The 13630-nt window shown below is 64.7% G+C and overlaps 1 protein-coding gene across 2 annotated transcripts; it reads left to right on the top strand.

Annotated features, from left to right (window-relative positions):
- Positions 1-5086: 5086 nt before the first annotated feature.
- On the top strand, positions 5087-12923 carry PPP1R14A (protein phosphatase 1 regulatory inhibitor subunit 14A). Of its 2 annotated transcripts, XM_073321819.1 has the most exons (4): positions 5088-5355; positions 10415-10495; positions 11171-11203; positions 12523-12923. In XM_073321819.1, exons 1-4 carry the CDS (start codon positions 5149-5151, stop codon positions 12613-12615), a joined length of 414 nt encoding a protein of 137 aa, XP_073177920.1. In that variant the 5' UTR covers positions 5088-5148; the 3' UTR covers positions 12616-12923. The 2 variants fall into 2 exon arrangements, with proteins under 2 accessions (XP_073177921.1, XP_073177920.1); XM_073321820.1 differs by lacking the exon at positions 11171-11203 and having other exon boundaries at positions 5087-5355.
- The last annotated feature ends 707 nt before the right edge of the window (positions 12924-13630 follow it).

Below are 13630 nucleotides of genomic sequence, written 5' to 3'. Positions count from 1 at the left end.
AAAACACTTGGGGTGTTGCTTAGGGCAGCGTTCCTATGGAAGACCGGCCCCCGGCTGCAGTAATGGGCCAGGGCTCCTGGGGGGGCTGCAGGCTTCACCCCTGGGGAGGGGTATGTGCATGTTAAAGATTCGAGCCGCTTCCAGCTAAGGGCTGTAACGATTCTCAGGCCACATTTCTGCAGCCTCTGGCCAAGCGAACCTGCCACGCCCAGAGCCTGCCCCACCCCAGGCCACCTCTGAGCTGGGGCCGGGGGTTATGCCCGGTCCTAACGAGCTGGAGGTAAATGAGGGACCATCTAGGCAGGAGAGGCGCTAAAGCTGCCAGACTGTGTCCCACGCCAGCCTGCGGGATGGTGGTTAAGTACATTTGTCTTCCCACTGCAGAAGGAGAATCGGGGCCCCCTTGGGGGAAAGGCCCCGTGTCCCACCCCCCCGAGCCAGCCAGAGCATGGCCCAGTTCCCACCTCCCACCCCTGGGCCAACCAGTCTCCCGAACCCAGCGCTGGGCCAGAGGTGGCGCCCCCTAGTGGAGACAGACACCTGCCATTGCCACAGAGTCCCACAATTGGGCGGGGGGGTGTCGCCTCAGCTCCGGCCCGTCTCGACGCTGTGACCTCCCTCCCCCACCCGGGGGCAGCAGGGGGGTTCTCCTTGGGCACGTGGAACGGCCCCCAACGCAGGGCCCGACCCAGCAAAGGGGCCCTGGATTCCGGTGCGGGTCACGGCCTGTGCCACTCACCGGGTCTCCCGGGCCCCCCGGATGGGGAGAGCCGCCGAAAGGCTCAGTCACCGGTAACAATAAAGGCTGACGGGGCGAGGTGCACAAGGGAGACCCGCACACTGGGTTGGGCCACCCGGGTCCCAGCCAAGGGCGGTGTGGAGACGGGGTTCGGTAAACAAAGGAGAACGGGGCGGAAAATGAATGGACCAAAACTGGTCCACTGGACACTAGGACACTGGACACTAGGACACTGGTCACGCAATCACAGACATGAAGGTCGCTATCTTAAAACAAAAAAACTTCAAATCCAGACTCCAGCGAGAAACTGCTGAATTGGAATTCATTTGCAAATTGGATACTATTAATTTAGGCTTAAATAGAGACTGGGAGTGGCTAAGTCATTATGCAAGGTAGCCTGTTTCCTCTTGTTTTTTCCTACCCCCCCCCCCAGATGTTCTGGTTTAACTTGGATTTAAACTTGAAGAGTGGTCAGTTTGGATGAGCTATTACCAGCAGGAGAGTGAATTTGTGTGGGGGGGGTGGAGGGGATGTGAGAAAACCTGGATTTGTGCTGGAAATGGCCCACCTGATGATCACTTTAGATAAGCTATTACCAGCAGGAGAGTGGGGTGGGAGGGGGTATTGTTTCATGGTCTCTGTGTGTATATAAAGTCTGCTGCAGTTTCCACGGTATGCATCCGATGAAGTGAGCTGTAGCTCACGAAAGCTCATGCTCAAATAAATTGGTTAGTCTCTAAGGTGCCACAAGTCCTCCTTTTCTTTTTGCGAATACAGACTAACATGGCTGCTACTCTGAAACCTAGGCTTAATTGGCGGACGACATAACGAGGAGGCTGGACTAAGCCGCCCACTCCCCCTCTGGAGTCCTCGGCAAGAGATGGGGGGGAGGGTTGAAATGATGGGGGGGGTGACGAAGTGGGGGGTTTATTCGTCTTGCTCTGTTACATGGGAGTCCTACTGTCCTATACGAATACAGGGCGTGCCTTAGTGTCCCTGTGTGCTGCGCCAATGCCTCGGGGGTGGGAATTGGGGCTGTGAGTTTGCGGAGGCCCTCGCGGCAGGTGAGGCTGCCCAGCTATTTGCAGCTTTGTCACCTGAGACCTAGGCGGGGGGGGGGGTTGCGACCAGGTGACACCTTTGGCCCGGGAAGCGAGACAAAGAGAAGGAGGAGGGGCAACGGGGGGGGGGGGTCGGACATCGGGTGGCTGGTGGCTGGCAGTCTCCGTGGGGGAACTGGAAGGGGGGAATCCAGGGCCTCTGGCCCAGGATTTCCAAGATGGACTTGGCTGAAAGTCACTGATGTCTGAAATAACAATCTCTGTTCTGTGCTGTGGTCCTGTCGACTAATAACCTGTCTGTTTTACGCTGGCTGAGAGTCCCGTCTGACTGCGGAGTTGGGGGGCAGGACCCTCTGGCTTCCCCAGGACCCCGCCTGAGCGGACTGGCTGTGGGAAGCGCACGGAGGGGCAGAGGAGGCTGAATGCTCCGAGGTCAGACCCAGGAAGGGGGAAGCCGGGTGAGCCGCGTGTCCTGCAGACAGGCTGTTCAGAGAGAGGAGGTTCCCCCAGAGTCCTGCCTGGCTTCATATGGAGTAGTTCCAGAGCATCCCACTTCTGCCACCTGTCATGGGGTCCCAGGGCCATGCTCTGGAACTGCTCCCCACGAAGCCGGGCAGGACTCTGGGGAGTCTCCTCTCTGGGAGCAGCCTGTCTGCAGGACACGCAGCTCACCCGGCTTCCACCTTCCTGGGTCTGACCTCAGAGCATTCAGCCTCCTCTGCCCCTCCCTGCGCTTCCCACAGCGAATCCGCTCAGGCGGGGTCCTGGGGGGGCCAGAGGGTCCTGCCCCCCAACTCCGCAGCCAGACGGACTCTCAGCCAGCCAGTAAAACAGAAGGTTTATTAGACGACAGGAACATGGTCTAACACAGAGCTTGCAGGTGCAGAGAACAGGACCCCTCAGCTGGGTCCATTTTGGGGGGCAGGGAGCCAGACAACCACGTCTGCCCTTCACTCCATGTCCCCAGCCAGCTAACTGAAACTCCCTCCAGCCCCTCCTCTTTTGGGCTTTGTCCCTTTCCCGGGCCAGGAGGTCACCTGATTCCTTTGTTCTCCAGCCCTTTAGCTCTCACCTTGCAGGGGGGAAGGGCCCAGGCCATCAGTGGCCAGGAAACAGGGTGTTGGCCATTGTCTGTGTCCAGACCCCTGCACACACCTGCCCTCTAGGGTTCTGCAAGGATCATACACCCTTACCCCACCACCTAGATGCTTAAGAACTGCCTAGGGGAAACTGAGGCACCCCCACACTATTCAGAGGAAACATTAAGAACAGTCCCACTTCGTCACACCACCATGTGAGGATGGGGTGGGAGGGTGGAAAGAAGCAGCTTTGTCATCTATCTGCTGGGCCCCAGGATCCCATCCGCCATGGCACCTTCACCGTCCAAGTCATGGGACGTCCTGGCCAGGCCAGAGAAAGGGCCTCGATGAGATCGTCCTCTCCAGCAACTCTGGCTAACTCTCTCAATGCCTTCTGGGCCACGAGACTGGGGCTCCTGCAGCTGCCATGCCCACCCTTGGTTTCGTTTGTCTTCCTCAGTGTATTTTTTCCTCGCTGGTTCCTATCTGAGCCGGCCGGGCCTGTCTGGTTGCCAGGGCTGCTGGGAGCCCGTGCCCAGAGAGGCAGTTAAAAGCAACGCCCTAAACAGCCCATGTTGGTACGAGTTTGCCAGGTCTTGGCACGGCTGCTCAGACCACGGCCCGGGCCCCTGTTTCTCCAGCGCTGAGGCTGCATATGAGAGTCAGCAGTGGGGACAGACGCCGGGGCCCCTCTCTCATGTGGCTGTTCTTCTCTGCCTTTGCCTGGGCTTCGCTTGTTTAGTTGTAGGAGAAGCAGGGATGGTCTTTAACGACAGCGGAGGGACGGTTGAGACCCTCTTCAACGGTCTCTGAATCTGTGCACGCTGCTGCAGCCGCAGGGATCGGGGGTGCTGGGAAAACAAAAGCCCGACAGATGCTCTAACTATTCGCCCTTCTTTTTTCCGTAGTAAAAGGCTATAAACAAGGACCGGTGCCTTTGCCAGGGGACCGAGCGGGCTGTGTCTCCCTGCGCAAACCCCTGCCCCGGGCGTAACTCTGCGTGGTGCCAGGGTCCCGTCACGCCAGGGACTCTCTGGCCCATTCATTGCACTGCAGGCGGCATACGGAATTCGGACCTTTGTGAGCGACCCGGAGCCGATGCTGTGCCAGGGAGCGGGAAATCAGGAGAGGAGCGCTAGTGATGCGGGTGGAAAAACGAAGACTGCAGAAGTCCCCGGAGACGCTCACAGCTCCCGAGGTCGGGGGAAGAGAGGAGAAAATGGCGCAAAGACGGAAGCAGCGGAGCCGTCTCGATGCAAATGTACGTTTGGGGCCAGGCCACTTCTCCATTCCTGAGCAGCTCACCCAGCCCAGGGGAAGCACTGGTGGGGCCGTGGTCAGGGCACGCACCTGGGCCACGGGGAACCGAGATCAGATTCCCTGCCCTGCCTGCCCGTGGGCACGGCCCTGCCTCTCTAGGGGTGTGCCCAGGTGTAGGGCCACTGAGTGCTCCCTGGGAGGACTGGGGGCTCCCCGAGCTCTGCCACGACGCTGGGCATGCACCTGACACCAACCTCTGCGGAGAGGAAGCACAGTCTAGTGGTTAGGATGCTGGCCTGGGGTGCAGGTAGCCGGGTTTCAATTCCCCGCCTCCCCAAACTGGCTGTGTGACCTGGGGCAAGTCACCAGGGCCCAGACCCTCCCTGGTGCAAAGTGTCCTCACACAGTGAGCGTGGATTGACACCGGCTGAGGGTTGTCTTCCCGCGCCTCCCTTCCCCACCTGCCAGGGCACGGGATCTGGTGAGACCGGGAGCCACGGCAGAGCAAGGGCCCAGCCTGACCGAGAACCCTGGCCAGCCTCCCACATCAGACCTGCCCAGAGGCTGATGGCTGATGCACTGGGGGGGGCTGCCACCCAGTGCCTGGGCCTAGCCTGGGAAAACCCCTCCCCCAGCGCCTGGGTCCCGACCGTGGGCACCCCAGGCCAGGCAGTGCGCTGGCCTCGCACCGAGCCCCCCGCCGTGTGCCCCCAAGCACCAGTGCCCCCCAGGCTCCAGCCCTGCCTCCCCCAAGCCCAGTGCCGCCTTGGCCCTGCCCCGCTGCCCTGCCTCCCTCCCGTGCCTCGCTGCCCCCCAGTGCCCCCCACGCGCGGTGCCCGGCTAACCTTTCCCCATCGCGCTGCGCGCCCTCCCCACGCACCGTGCCCCCGGGCCGTGCGCTTCCCGAGGGGCAGTGCCTAGCCCGGCCCGAAGCCCCGCCCGGCCCCGCCCCACGCCATAAGCCGCCGGCTGAGCGGGGTTGCGGCTCCCGTGGCGGCGCAGGGCAGGGATGGCTGCGAACCGGGTGGGCAGGCGGCTGGGACGGGGGTCCCCGGCGCGCTCTCCGGGGAGTACCCGAGCGGAGCCGGCCCGCAGCCCCGGGATCCAGAAGCGCCAAGCCCGGGTGACGGTGAAGTACGACCGGCGGGAGCTGCAGCGGCGGCTGGACACCGAGAAATGGATCGACGGGCGCCTGGAGGAGCTGTACCGGGGCCGGGTGAGCTGCGCCGGGGCGCACGGGACGGGACGGGAGAGCGCCGGGGCCGAGATGGGGGCGCTGGGGCACGCAGAATTTCTTCTCTCAGAGCTCGGGACAGAACTTGGCACCTGCCTAGCGCTGGATGGAGATCCATGGGTAGGGCCATGGGACAGCCACTAGCCCCCACTGCCCTTCCAGAGCCAGGAGAGAACCCAGGAGTCCTGGCTCCAGCCCCCCTGCTCTAACCACTAGATCCCACTCTCCTCCCAGAGCCCGTGGCCGAAAGGGGAGCTCCCGCTGCTGCCAGGGCCCTCCTTCCCTGAGAGCCAGGCTCCGTGCTGGGGTGACCCTGGGTATGAGGCACCCTCTGCCAGGGGGTCTGTTAACGATGTGGGGGAGGGGTCTCTGCTGCGCCCCACGCAGACAGCAGCCCGCAGCTCCTAGGGGTGCACAGCGGCTGGCGGGGGTGTGCTGACTAGGTGCCTCTGGCTGTGAGGTTGGAGGGGCTGTGTCTGAGCTCGAGGCTAATGGCTCCCCAGCCCTTTGCTTTCGGGGGCCATGATGGGGCACGCTGGGTATGTACTGCAGTCAGCCCCGCTCTGGAGGGCCGGCTTGGCAGCCCCTGGCCAGGCTGGCTGCTGGGGCCACTAGCCACAGGTTGGACAAGACCCTTTGCCTTGGGCTGGGCTGGTGCCGTGATTAGCCAGGACTCCCCGGCTGTCCCGGGTCTGGGGTGTAGGGATGGAGAACAAGGAATGGAGACCTGAGACTCGGGGCTCCCTCCCTCTCTTGGGGCTCCACAGGGCTGCTGCATCCCCGGCTGCCCTGTGGGTCTCTTCACTGCCCTGCTGCTTCTCAAAGGGCTACAGAACTTCGGAGGGGCTAGGGGCAACTTTCCAAAGCAACCAGGGAGTGTGGGGGACCCACCAGGAGCTGCCCCAGCCTCAGTGCTGTCTGGAAAGTCATCAGGGCCCTGCAAGGGGTCTCAAATTGGGGCTCTGACAGCCCCTGGAGCCATCTCCAATCTAGGGCTTGGCCTGAGGGCTAGACCCCTGCACCAGGCTTTCCTGGCTCAGCTGAGCTGTTAACTGGCTGCGCTCTCCATTTCTTCCTGATCCCCCCCCCCCCCCGAGATCGGCCGTTTGATTCTGTTAAGTGTCTCCGGGCAAGACCGAAGTGCCGCCCAGTCGGGCCTGGGCCAGGTGCCCGTGTGTGGCTGTGTGAAACGCGAGTCTCTCTGGTCAGGGACGTGACTGTCTGAATTCCTAGTGCGGCTGCACACCTGGCACCGGTACTCGTGCAGAACGCCCGGCCCAGGCTGCCCGCTCTGGGCTGCCCCAGGGGCTGGTTTAACACTGCAATGTCTCTAGCTGGGGGGCTGGTCTGCAGTCAGCACGTACCTCCCCAGCCCAGCTGACCTGGGCTCCCACCTCTGCCTTCCTCTGGGGCTAGGATTAGCCAGGCCTGGCCCTTGTGGCGAGAGGCTGAAGTTGGCTCTGTCTCTGCTGGGGTCCGTTCAGCATGTCGGGCTGCATGCGCCGGGGCTTCTGCCAAGCTGAGCCGATCTCTGGGGACAAGCAGCCGCGTCTCACGCTTCAGAATATTGGGCCCGATTCTCTGCTGTCCTGCACCCAGCGCAGACGCTAGAATCCAGGCCAAACGCTCCCCCTCCGCTCTGCGCAGGTGGACGTGGCTGCCCAAGGAAGTGCAGAATCAGGGGCTAGCTGCCTCCCCCAAGCCCTGAAATGCACCTTGAGGCTGCTCTTTAATTTCTCCTTCAGTGTTCAAACCCTAAAACACTTTCGCCCTCGCCCGGCTGGCCGGCCTGGGGAACCTGCAGCCTCAAGTGCTGTGAGTCGGGAATCTCCAGCTACAAAAATAGCAGACTTTCCCTTTTGCTTCAGCTCTTCCATGAAAGGAGAGAGCAGCTGGTGCGGGCAGCCTGGAGAGCTCCAGCTGCGTTTCCCTCCCAGGCGAAGGGAGATCTCTGCTCTCGCCCAGGGCTCTTCTCCCACCGAGGGAGCTGCAGGTACCTGGTGCAGATGAGCCGTGCACGGGTGCAGCCTTGTCACGCCACCCCGGAGCAGCGTCTGCAGGAAGGGTTTGCCCCACTGCAGCGTAGAACAGGCCTTGGAGAAGGCAGCTGTTAACGCGGCTGCCTGGGGTGTGAAGGGGCCAGTAGGCGAGACCAAGCTGTTCCCTCTAACTCACCCCTGCTTCGAGCCAGGGCTCTGAGGAAGCCAGCCCCCAGCACGGGATCCCTGAGGCAGCTCCTACGTGGCGCTGAGGGAGCTGTTTGGAAGAGAGTCCAGCGAGGCTCAGCTCCAGATGCTGGGGAGCAGCTGCAGCGGGGTGTTGTGACAGCGGGGCCCTCCTGGCTCGCCCTGGCTGGGTGCTGGGTGAGGTGAGGCAAAGCTCCCTGCAGATGCACGTGAGGCCTGGTGCTGCCCAGCCTGCAAGGGACTGGCCCCTGGCGCTCAGGCCGGGTGCTGGCTCGGGCAGGGAGGGGGAATGGCTGCAAACCTGTCGCAGGGGAAAGCCATGGGGAATCCATAGACACCCCCCGTCAGGTCCAGGGAGCTCATCCCTCTCTGCAGGGCTGGCTCGCCAACCCAGACAATATGAACGCACCTCTCTAGCTGGCGCGTGGGGCAGGAGCCTGCGGGGGCCGGCAGGAAGAGGCGGCTTGGCAGCTGGCTCCCACGCAGATGCCTGGCTGGGCAAGGCGCAGGTGCTCTGGGCTGGGCTCTCCACATCAGGAAGTGGATCCATGGGTGGCCTGTGGCTGGAGGCATGGCTCAGACTTCCTCAGCCACCTCCACGTTCACATCCTCTGCTGGGGGGGGTGAAAGGGGGGGCTTTGATGGCCCAGAGCCTGGCCCAGCTCTCAGGCAGATGCCATAAAACCCAGGGCTGGAGCCTGCTCCACGTATCCCGCTGTTAACCTGGGTGCAACGCCCAGCCCCTTCTCGAGAGCAGCGCCAGGCTCTGCGCCACGACTGCCCATGGCCTGCACCCAGCTTGGAGAGTGGGGGGGCACTGGGGGGCATAAGGACCTGCATTGGTGGGTGAGGGGTCGTGGTACCTCGATCCCATTGGCTGTAAGTGTGTGGGAAATTCTGGTTTAACCCTTCACATGCCCGGCTCAGGCTTCCCCCGCCCCCAGCCTCCCTTTCTCCAGGCCAGATGGGGTGGGACTGGGAACAGCTGTTCCATTGTCCTGAGTTGTTCCCCTCCTCCTGGGGGCTGATTGCTGGTGGGGGATGGGAGCCTCTTTCCGGGCCTGGACACTGGCTTGGGGAGGGGGGACCGGCAGGTCCCTGCAGAGCAGCCCCCGAGCCGAGCTGTGGGCTGGTCAGTCCGAGCTGCGTATGGCCCAGAAGGAGCGGAGTGTGGGGGGAGGGGCCTGCAGCCTGTCTGGTGACTGGTAGGGCTGGGGGGTGCCGGGCACAGGGTTTGTAACCTGGCAGCGCAGGGCACCAGCAGGACAATGGGGCTCTGTACCGGGCAAGTCCGGAGCAGCCTGGCCCTGGACCCGAGGGAGGGGGCAGCTGCCAGCTGGAGCTGGGGTGGGAGTGCCCAGGGGGGTGTGGGGTGTGCAGAGGAGCAGGCTCTAGCAGGCCCCTCAATTCAAGGGGGTGCAGGGCTGGCCCCTGGGCTGCAAGGCTCCGGCAGGTTGTCCGGGATGCCAGGCCAGGAGAGCATGGTGGAGGGGGCTCTGCCCCAGCCAGGCTAGGAGAGGTGGGCGTGGGGGGAAGGGCTCCCCCAGAACTGGGGGAACAAAGGGGTCTTAAAACCACCCCACCACGGGGCCGAGCTCTCTGCCCTCACCCGCTGGGCTGGGTGCCTGTGGGTGCTGTTGGGTCAGGCTCTGGCACTGGGTGTGAGGATGGACCAGCTGATGTGGGCCTTGGGGCCTGGCCCGGCTCCCTTCGCCAGACCGGGGCCAGCTGCTCTTGTATCGGGCTCTGGCAGGAAGCAGCCTGCATGCCCCAGGCTGATTGCTGGCATTTCCTGGTGCTGAATGAGCAAACGGGCCAGGAGGGAGGAGATCCCAAGTGACAGCAGGGCCTGGCCTGGGGTCACATGCAGGCTGGGCACCGTGAGAGCCGAAGGCCCCCGCGAATGTGCACGGGGCACGGCTTTGCCTGCCAGAGGGGCTGGAGCCTGGCGCTCCGGGGCTGGGGGGCGCAGGGTTTAACAGGCTCTGGGGGTGCCCAGTGCTTCTGCAGATCTGGGCAGAGCTGGGTCTGGAGCCCAAATTCCTGCCACCTGCTCCAACCCACAACCGCTGCTGGGGTCCTGCATCCCGCTCGGGTGCCCACAACTCATGGAGGAGCTGGGTCAATTGGAGGGGTCCGAGAAGAGCCACGAGAACCAGCAAAGGGTCAGAAAACTTGCCCTGGGTTGGAACGAGCTCCGTTTAGCCTCGCAAAGAGAAGGCTGTGGTGACTGGAGCCCAGCTGATCCGTACCTACGGGCCCCGGGGGACCAATACTGGATCCTCGGCTCGTCCGTCTAGTGCAGGAAGATCTGACGTGCCACAGGCTGGAGGCTGAAGCAAGACAGATGCAGACTCTTAAACGTTTGCACCTTATTTCCGGCGAGCGAAATCCCCCAGGAACAGTTCACCAGGGGGTGGGGGGATCTCCATCACCCCCCAGCTCAAAGCGAGAGCAGCTCTGCCCTAGGAGTTACTGGGGGGGCTGGGCCCTGTGGGGTCAGCTGAGATGAGCACAAGGGTCTCTTCTGGCCTCGGGAGCTAGGAATCCTCTGGCCCCAGCTTCCCGGAGCTGGCAAGGGCGGCTTTCAGTGGGGGGGAGGGTGCTGGGAGACCCTGCAGGGCGGGAGGGAAGCCCCAGGGTGAGGTTGGGGCAGACAGGGCCCCTTGCACATGGCTCTCCTGTGGGCTGGCATGGGATCCACTCCCCAGCACAGAGCAGCTTGGAGGAGATTACAGCAGAGACCTGGCAGCTCTAGGGAAGTGGGGGGGCTGTCTGGGCTGCTCAGTGCCCCGGGCCATGTCCCCACGGCTGCAACACCCCCCACCACCCTCCTGAGCCCCCTCTCATTGCAGGAGGCAGAGATGCCGGATGAAGTGAACATTGACGAACTCCTGGAGCTGGACGCAGACGAGGCACGGGCCGCGCAGCTGCAGGTGGGTGCTGGGGTCCGGCCAGCCCCCTCCCCTCTTGTCGGCTCGGGGCTCTGGCCTGGGTCCTGTCTGTCAAGGGGGCGTCTGGCCCTGTGCTGCCTGCAGGACTGTGGGGCATGGCCCGGGCTCTGTCCTGGCACGGAGGTGGTGCCCGGGGGGGTCAGGTGGCACTGGCCATGGGTTGCAACTGCTGTCAGAGGACTTGTTCCACGGCTTCTCTTCTGAGCTGTGTGGGGCTTTGACCAGCGGGGCCCCCCGGGGGCTGCGTAATTCAGACAGAGAAACAGCCGGCGCTGACAGGGCCAGGGAGAGACCTTCTCCTGGGTGCCTGGCAGGCCGCATTTCTACCTCTGGGCCGCCAGTGGCCACCTGCGGTGAGGCAGGCCCCCTACACTGGAATCACTCCAGAGCACAGGGATGGGGAAAGCTGCTCCACTCTCAAGTGAGGGGGACGGCTCTGCCCCTCGAGGCCTCCTGGCTTGGCATGCCGGAGTCTGGGGAAGGATTGAGCCCCCCCGCTGTAGGGCACGTGCCAGTTGGGGGGCAGGTCCTGAGCTGGGGTGGGTTGTCCCGTGGCTGCCGGGGCTGGCAGGTCCCATCCTCCCGCATGGGTCGGGGCATGGATCTGCAGCAGGGACCCCGGGCACCACGCTCAGGTCCACCTGTCTCTGTTTCCAGGGCATCCTGAAGTCTTGTCACAACAACACGCAGGTGAGTGGCGGTTGCCGAGACCCCAACCGCGTCACTGCTCCCATCCTGGTGGGGCCCCAGCACCCGTATCTTCATTTGCAGCCCACGGGGGCCCTGCCGCCTTGGGGGAGAGCCCGCAGCTCCCCAGCAAAGGGACCCAGGGCTGCTGCCAGCCCTGGGCTGGCCCCTGAATCTACCCCAGCCCAGCTCAAGCCAAGGGCTTGGTCGCCAGCCAGCCCAAGGGAGCAGGCTGGAGCTCCCTTCCCAGACCGTGCCCAGTGCTGGCTCCAGTTACAGCCTTCCCAGCACTGACCCCGGCCAGCGGTTCCCACGGGACCTGGCTGCTCCGGAGCATCGCGGCCCCACCACAGCCGCCGATCAGGGCTTTAAAAGGGAAAAACATTCGTCCCTCTGCTTCCTCCTTGGTGGCGTGGGGCGAACGGGTGGGGGAGGCGGGGGGCAGCCTTGGAACTCCCCTCCCCCACCCCCGCTTATCTCCGGCTCGGCCAGCTGCCCCATCCCCCAGGTTGGCGACAAGCTGCTTGCAGGAGGCAGCTCTGGCCCCTCTAGTGCTCCGGGTGGGGGGCAGGCAGCTCCAGGGACCGGGGGGTGCAAGGCCCAGGGCTGGCATCCTGCCCTGCCCCCAACAGTCCCTGCACCGAACCCTGTTGAGGGCTCCCCCTTCAGACCCAGCTGTGGCCTGCCGCCCCCTTGCTGCACATCTGGCCTTGTGGCTAAGAGCCTGGGGGAGCTGGGCCCTATTCCGGGCTCTGCCAGACACTCTCGGGGCCTCTGCAGCACCGGGGGTCGGGGTTGGAGCCTTCCTGTGTCTGCTGCGACCAGGCCCCTCCCGCTGTGGGGCTGCAGCGTGCGGTGCTGGGGCCCTGCTCTCCCAGCAATGGTCTCCTCCCAGCCCAGACCTGGCTCCTTCCCTCCTGGTACTGCAAGGGCACCTAGACTGCAAAATCTTACCCCTCTTAGGGACGCCCTGAGCCCCAGCACCTGCTGGCACTGACCTCCACGCCTGGTACCCAGATGTCCTGGTGACGGGCACGCTGGGGCTCCCGGGAGCTGGCATCCCAGGGTTTCCCAGGCAGTGAGGGGCTGGGTGGCGTGAGAGCCGCTGGCTCGGGGCAGGGCCGCGTCAGCTTCTCCGGCTGTTGGGCCCAGCTGGGAAGCCTCTGGCAGGAGCGCTGATCGGCCTCCAGCGAGTCTCTGCTCCCGTGCCGCAGCCCCCCGCAGCAGTGTTCCCGGGGAGATGTGGGGCAGGCTTATTCGGGGCTCCCTTCCCCCAGGGGGGTGACCAGGGAAGGATGCTCTGCAGCCTCTCTCTCCCGCAGGCCTTCGTGCAGGAGCTACTCCTCAAGCTGCGGGGGCTCCAGAAGCAGCAGGCCCTGCGGCGGCCCAGCCCGGAGCCGCAGGAGCGAGCGTGACCCCTGCCCGGGGGGGGCCCCCCGCGGCCCTTGGCAGCGGCAGCTTCCTCCAGAGGAATGGGACCAGCGAGGCCCCACAAATCCAGCCTGGGGCCGCTCGGCGGAGCCTCCTGACGCCACAGCTTGTGCCCCTGCAGCCGGGGGTGGCACAGGCCTGGCTGTGCACAGAGCCCCCCCGCCACAGCCCCCTGGACAGTATCCCCCTGCCCCCGGCCTACGACTGGCCCCTGTGTAAATCTCGGACGAGCTGGGTGCTTGGGGCTCAGCAGGTGCCTTTGGTCTGTAATAAAGCCTTGCTCTGGCGCGCTCGGGGCCGGCTCTGGGGTTTTTGCTGCCCCCGCTCAGGTGGGGCTGGGGCTCGCGGGCAGCCCTGGAACGGGAGGGAGTGACGTCACCTTCCCCCAGCGCCTGCAGGGGCTTCCCTCCTCCCCCCCGGCCGCACAGAGAAGCCCCCATCTAAGGGGTGGCACAAGGTGGCACAGCCCTGGCTCCCCGGCAGGACTCGCCCTCTCCTCCCCAGGTAGCGGCTGGGCCCTGGCCGCTCAGCAGCCCGGGGCTGGGGCTTCCCCTTCCCGCTGCGGCCGGGGGCCCGGCGCCCTCGCCCCGTCTATGTGGCGCAGCGCCGAGAGAGCCGCTGCCCCGAAGGAAAAGGCGGGCTGGAAAGGGGCCACCCCAAGCACCTGCTTGCTTTGCTGGTGCCTCGAGCCGGTCCTGGGCGCGGGGGCCTGGTCCCTGCCGCGGGCGCCGGGCCCTTCGGGACCTGTGGCTCTGCCGGCACTGAGCCACTGTCTAGACGGCCAGCCAGCCCCGGGGCTGGGCTGACCTGGCGGGGACTTGGCCTTGGGCCTGGGGCACGCTCAGCTGAGCCTGGGGGAGCTGCCCTGCCTGCACCCTCTGTTCCTCTCTCGGGCTGCAGGAGGGATTCCCAAGCCAGCAGCCTCGGTGGGGCCATGCTGGGCTAGGCTGCAGTGGGGGCAGCTTGGGGGGTGAAGCCCCACCCCTCTGACTCCGGGGC

This window comes from Lepidochelys kempii, chromosome 23 (genome assembly GCF_965140265.1).
Source record: "Lepidochelys kempii isolate rLepKem1 chromosome 23, rLepKem1.hap2, whole genome shotgun sequence".
NCBI lineage: Eukaryota > Metazoa > Chordata > Testudines > Cheloniidae > Lepidochelys > Lepidochelys kempii.
Note: the sequence above shows the minus strand (reverse complement) of the source record. Positions and strands in the feature narration are given on the sequence as shown.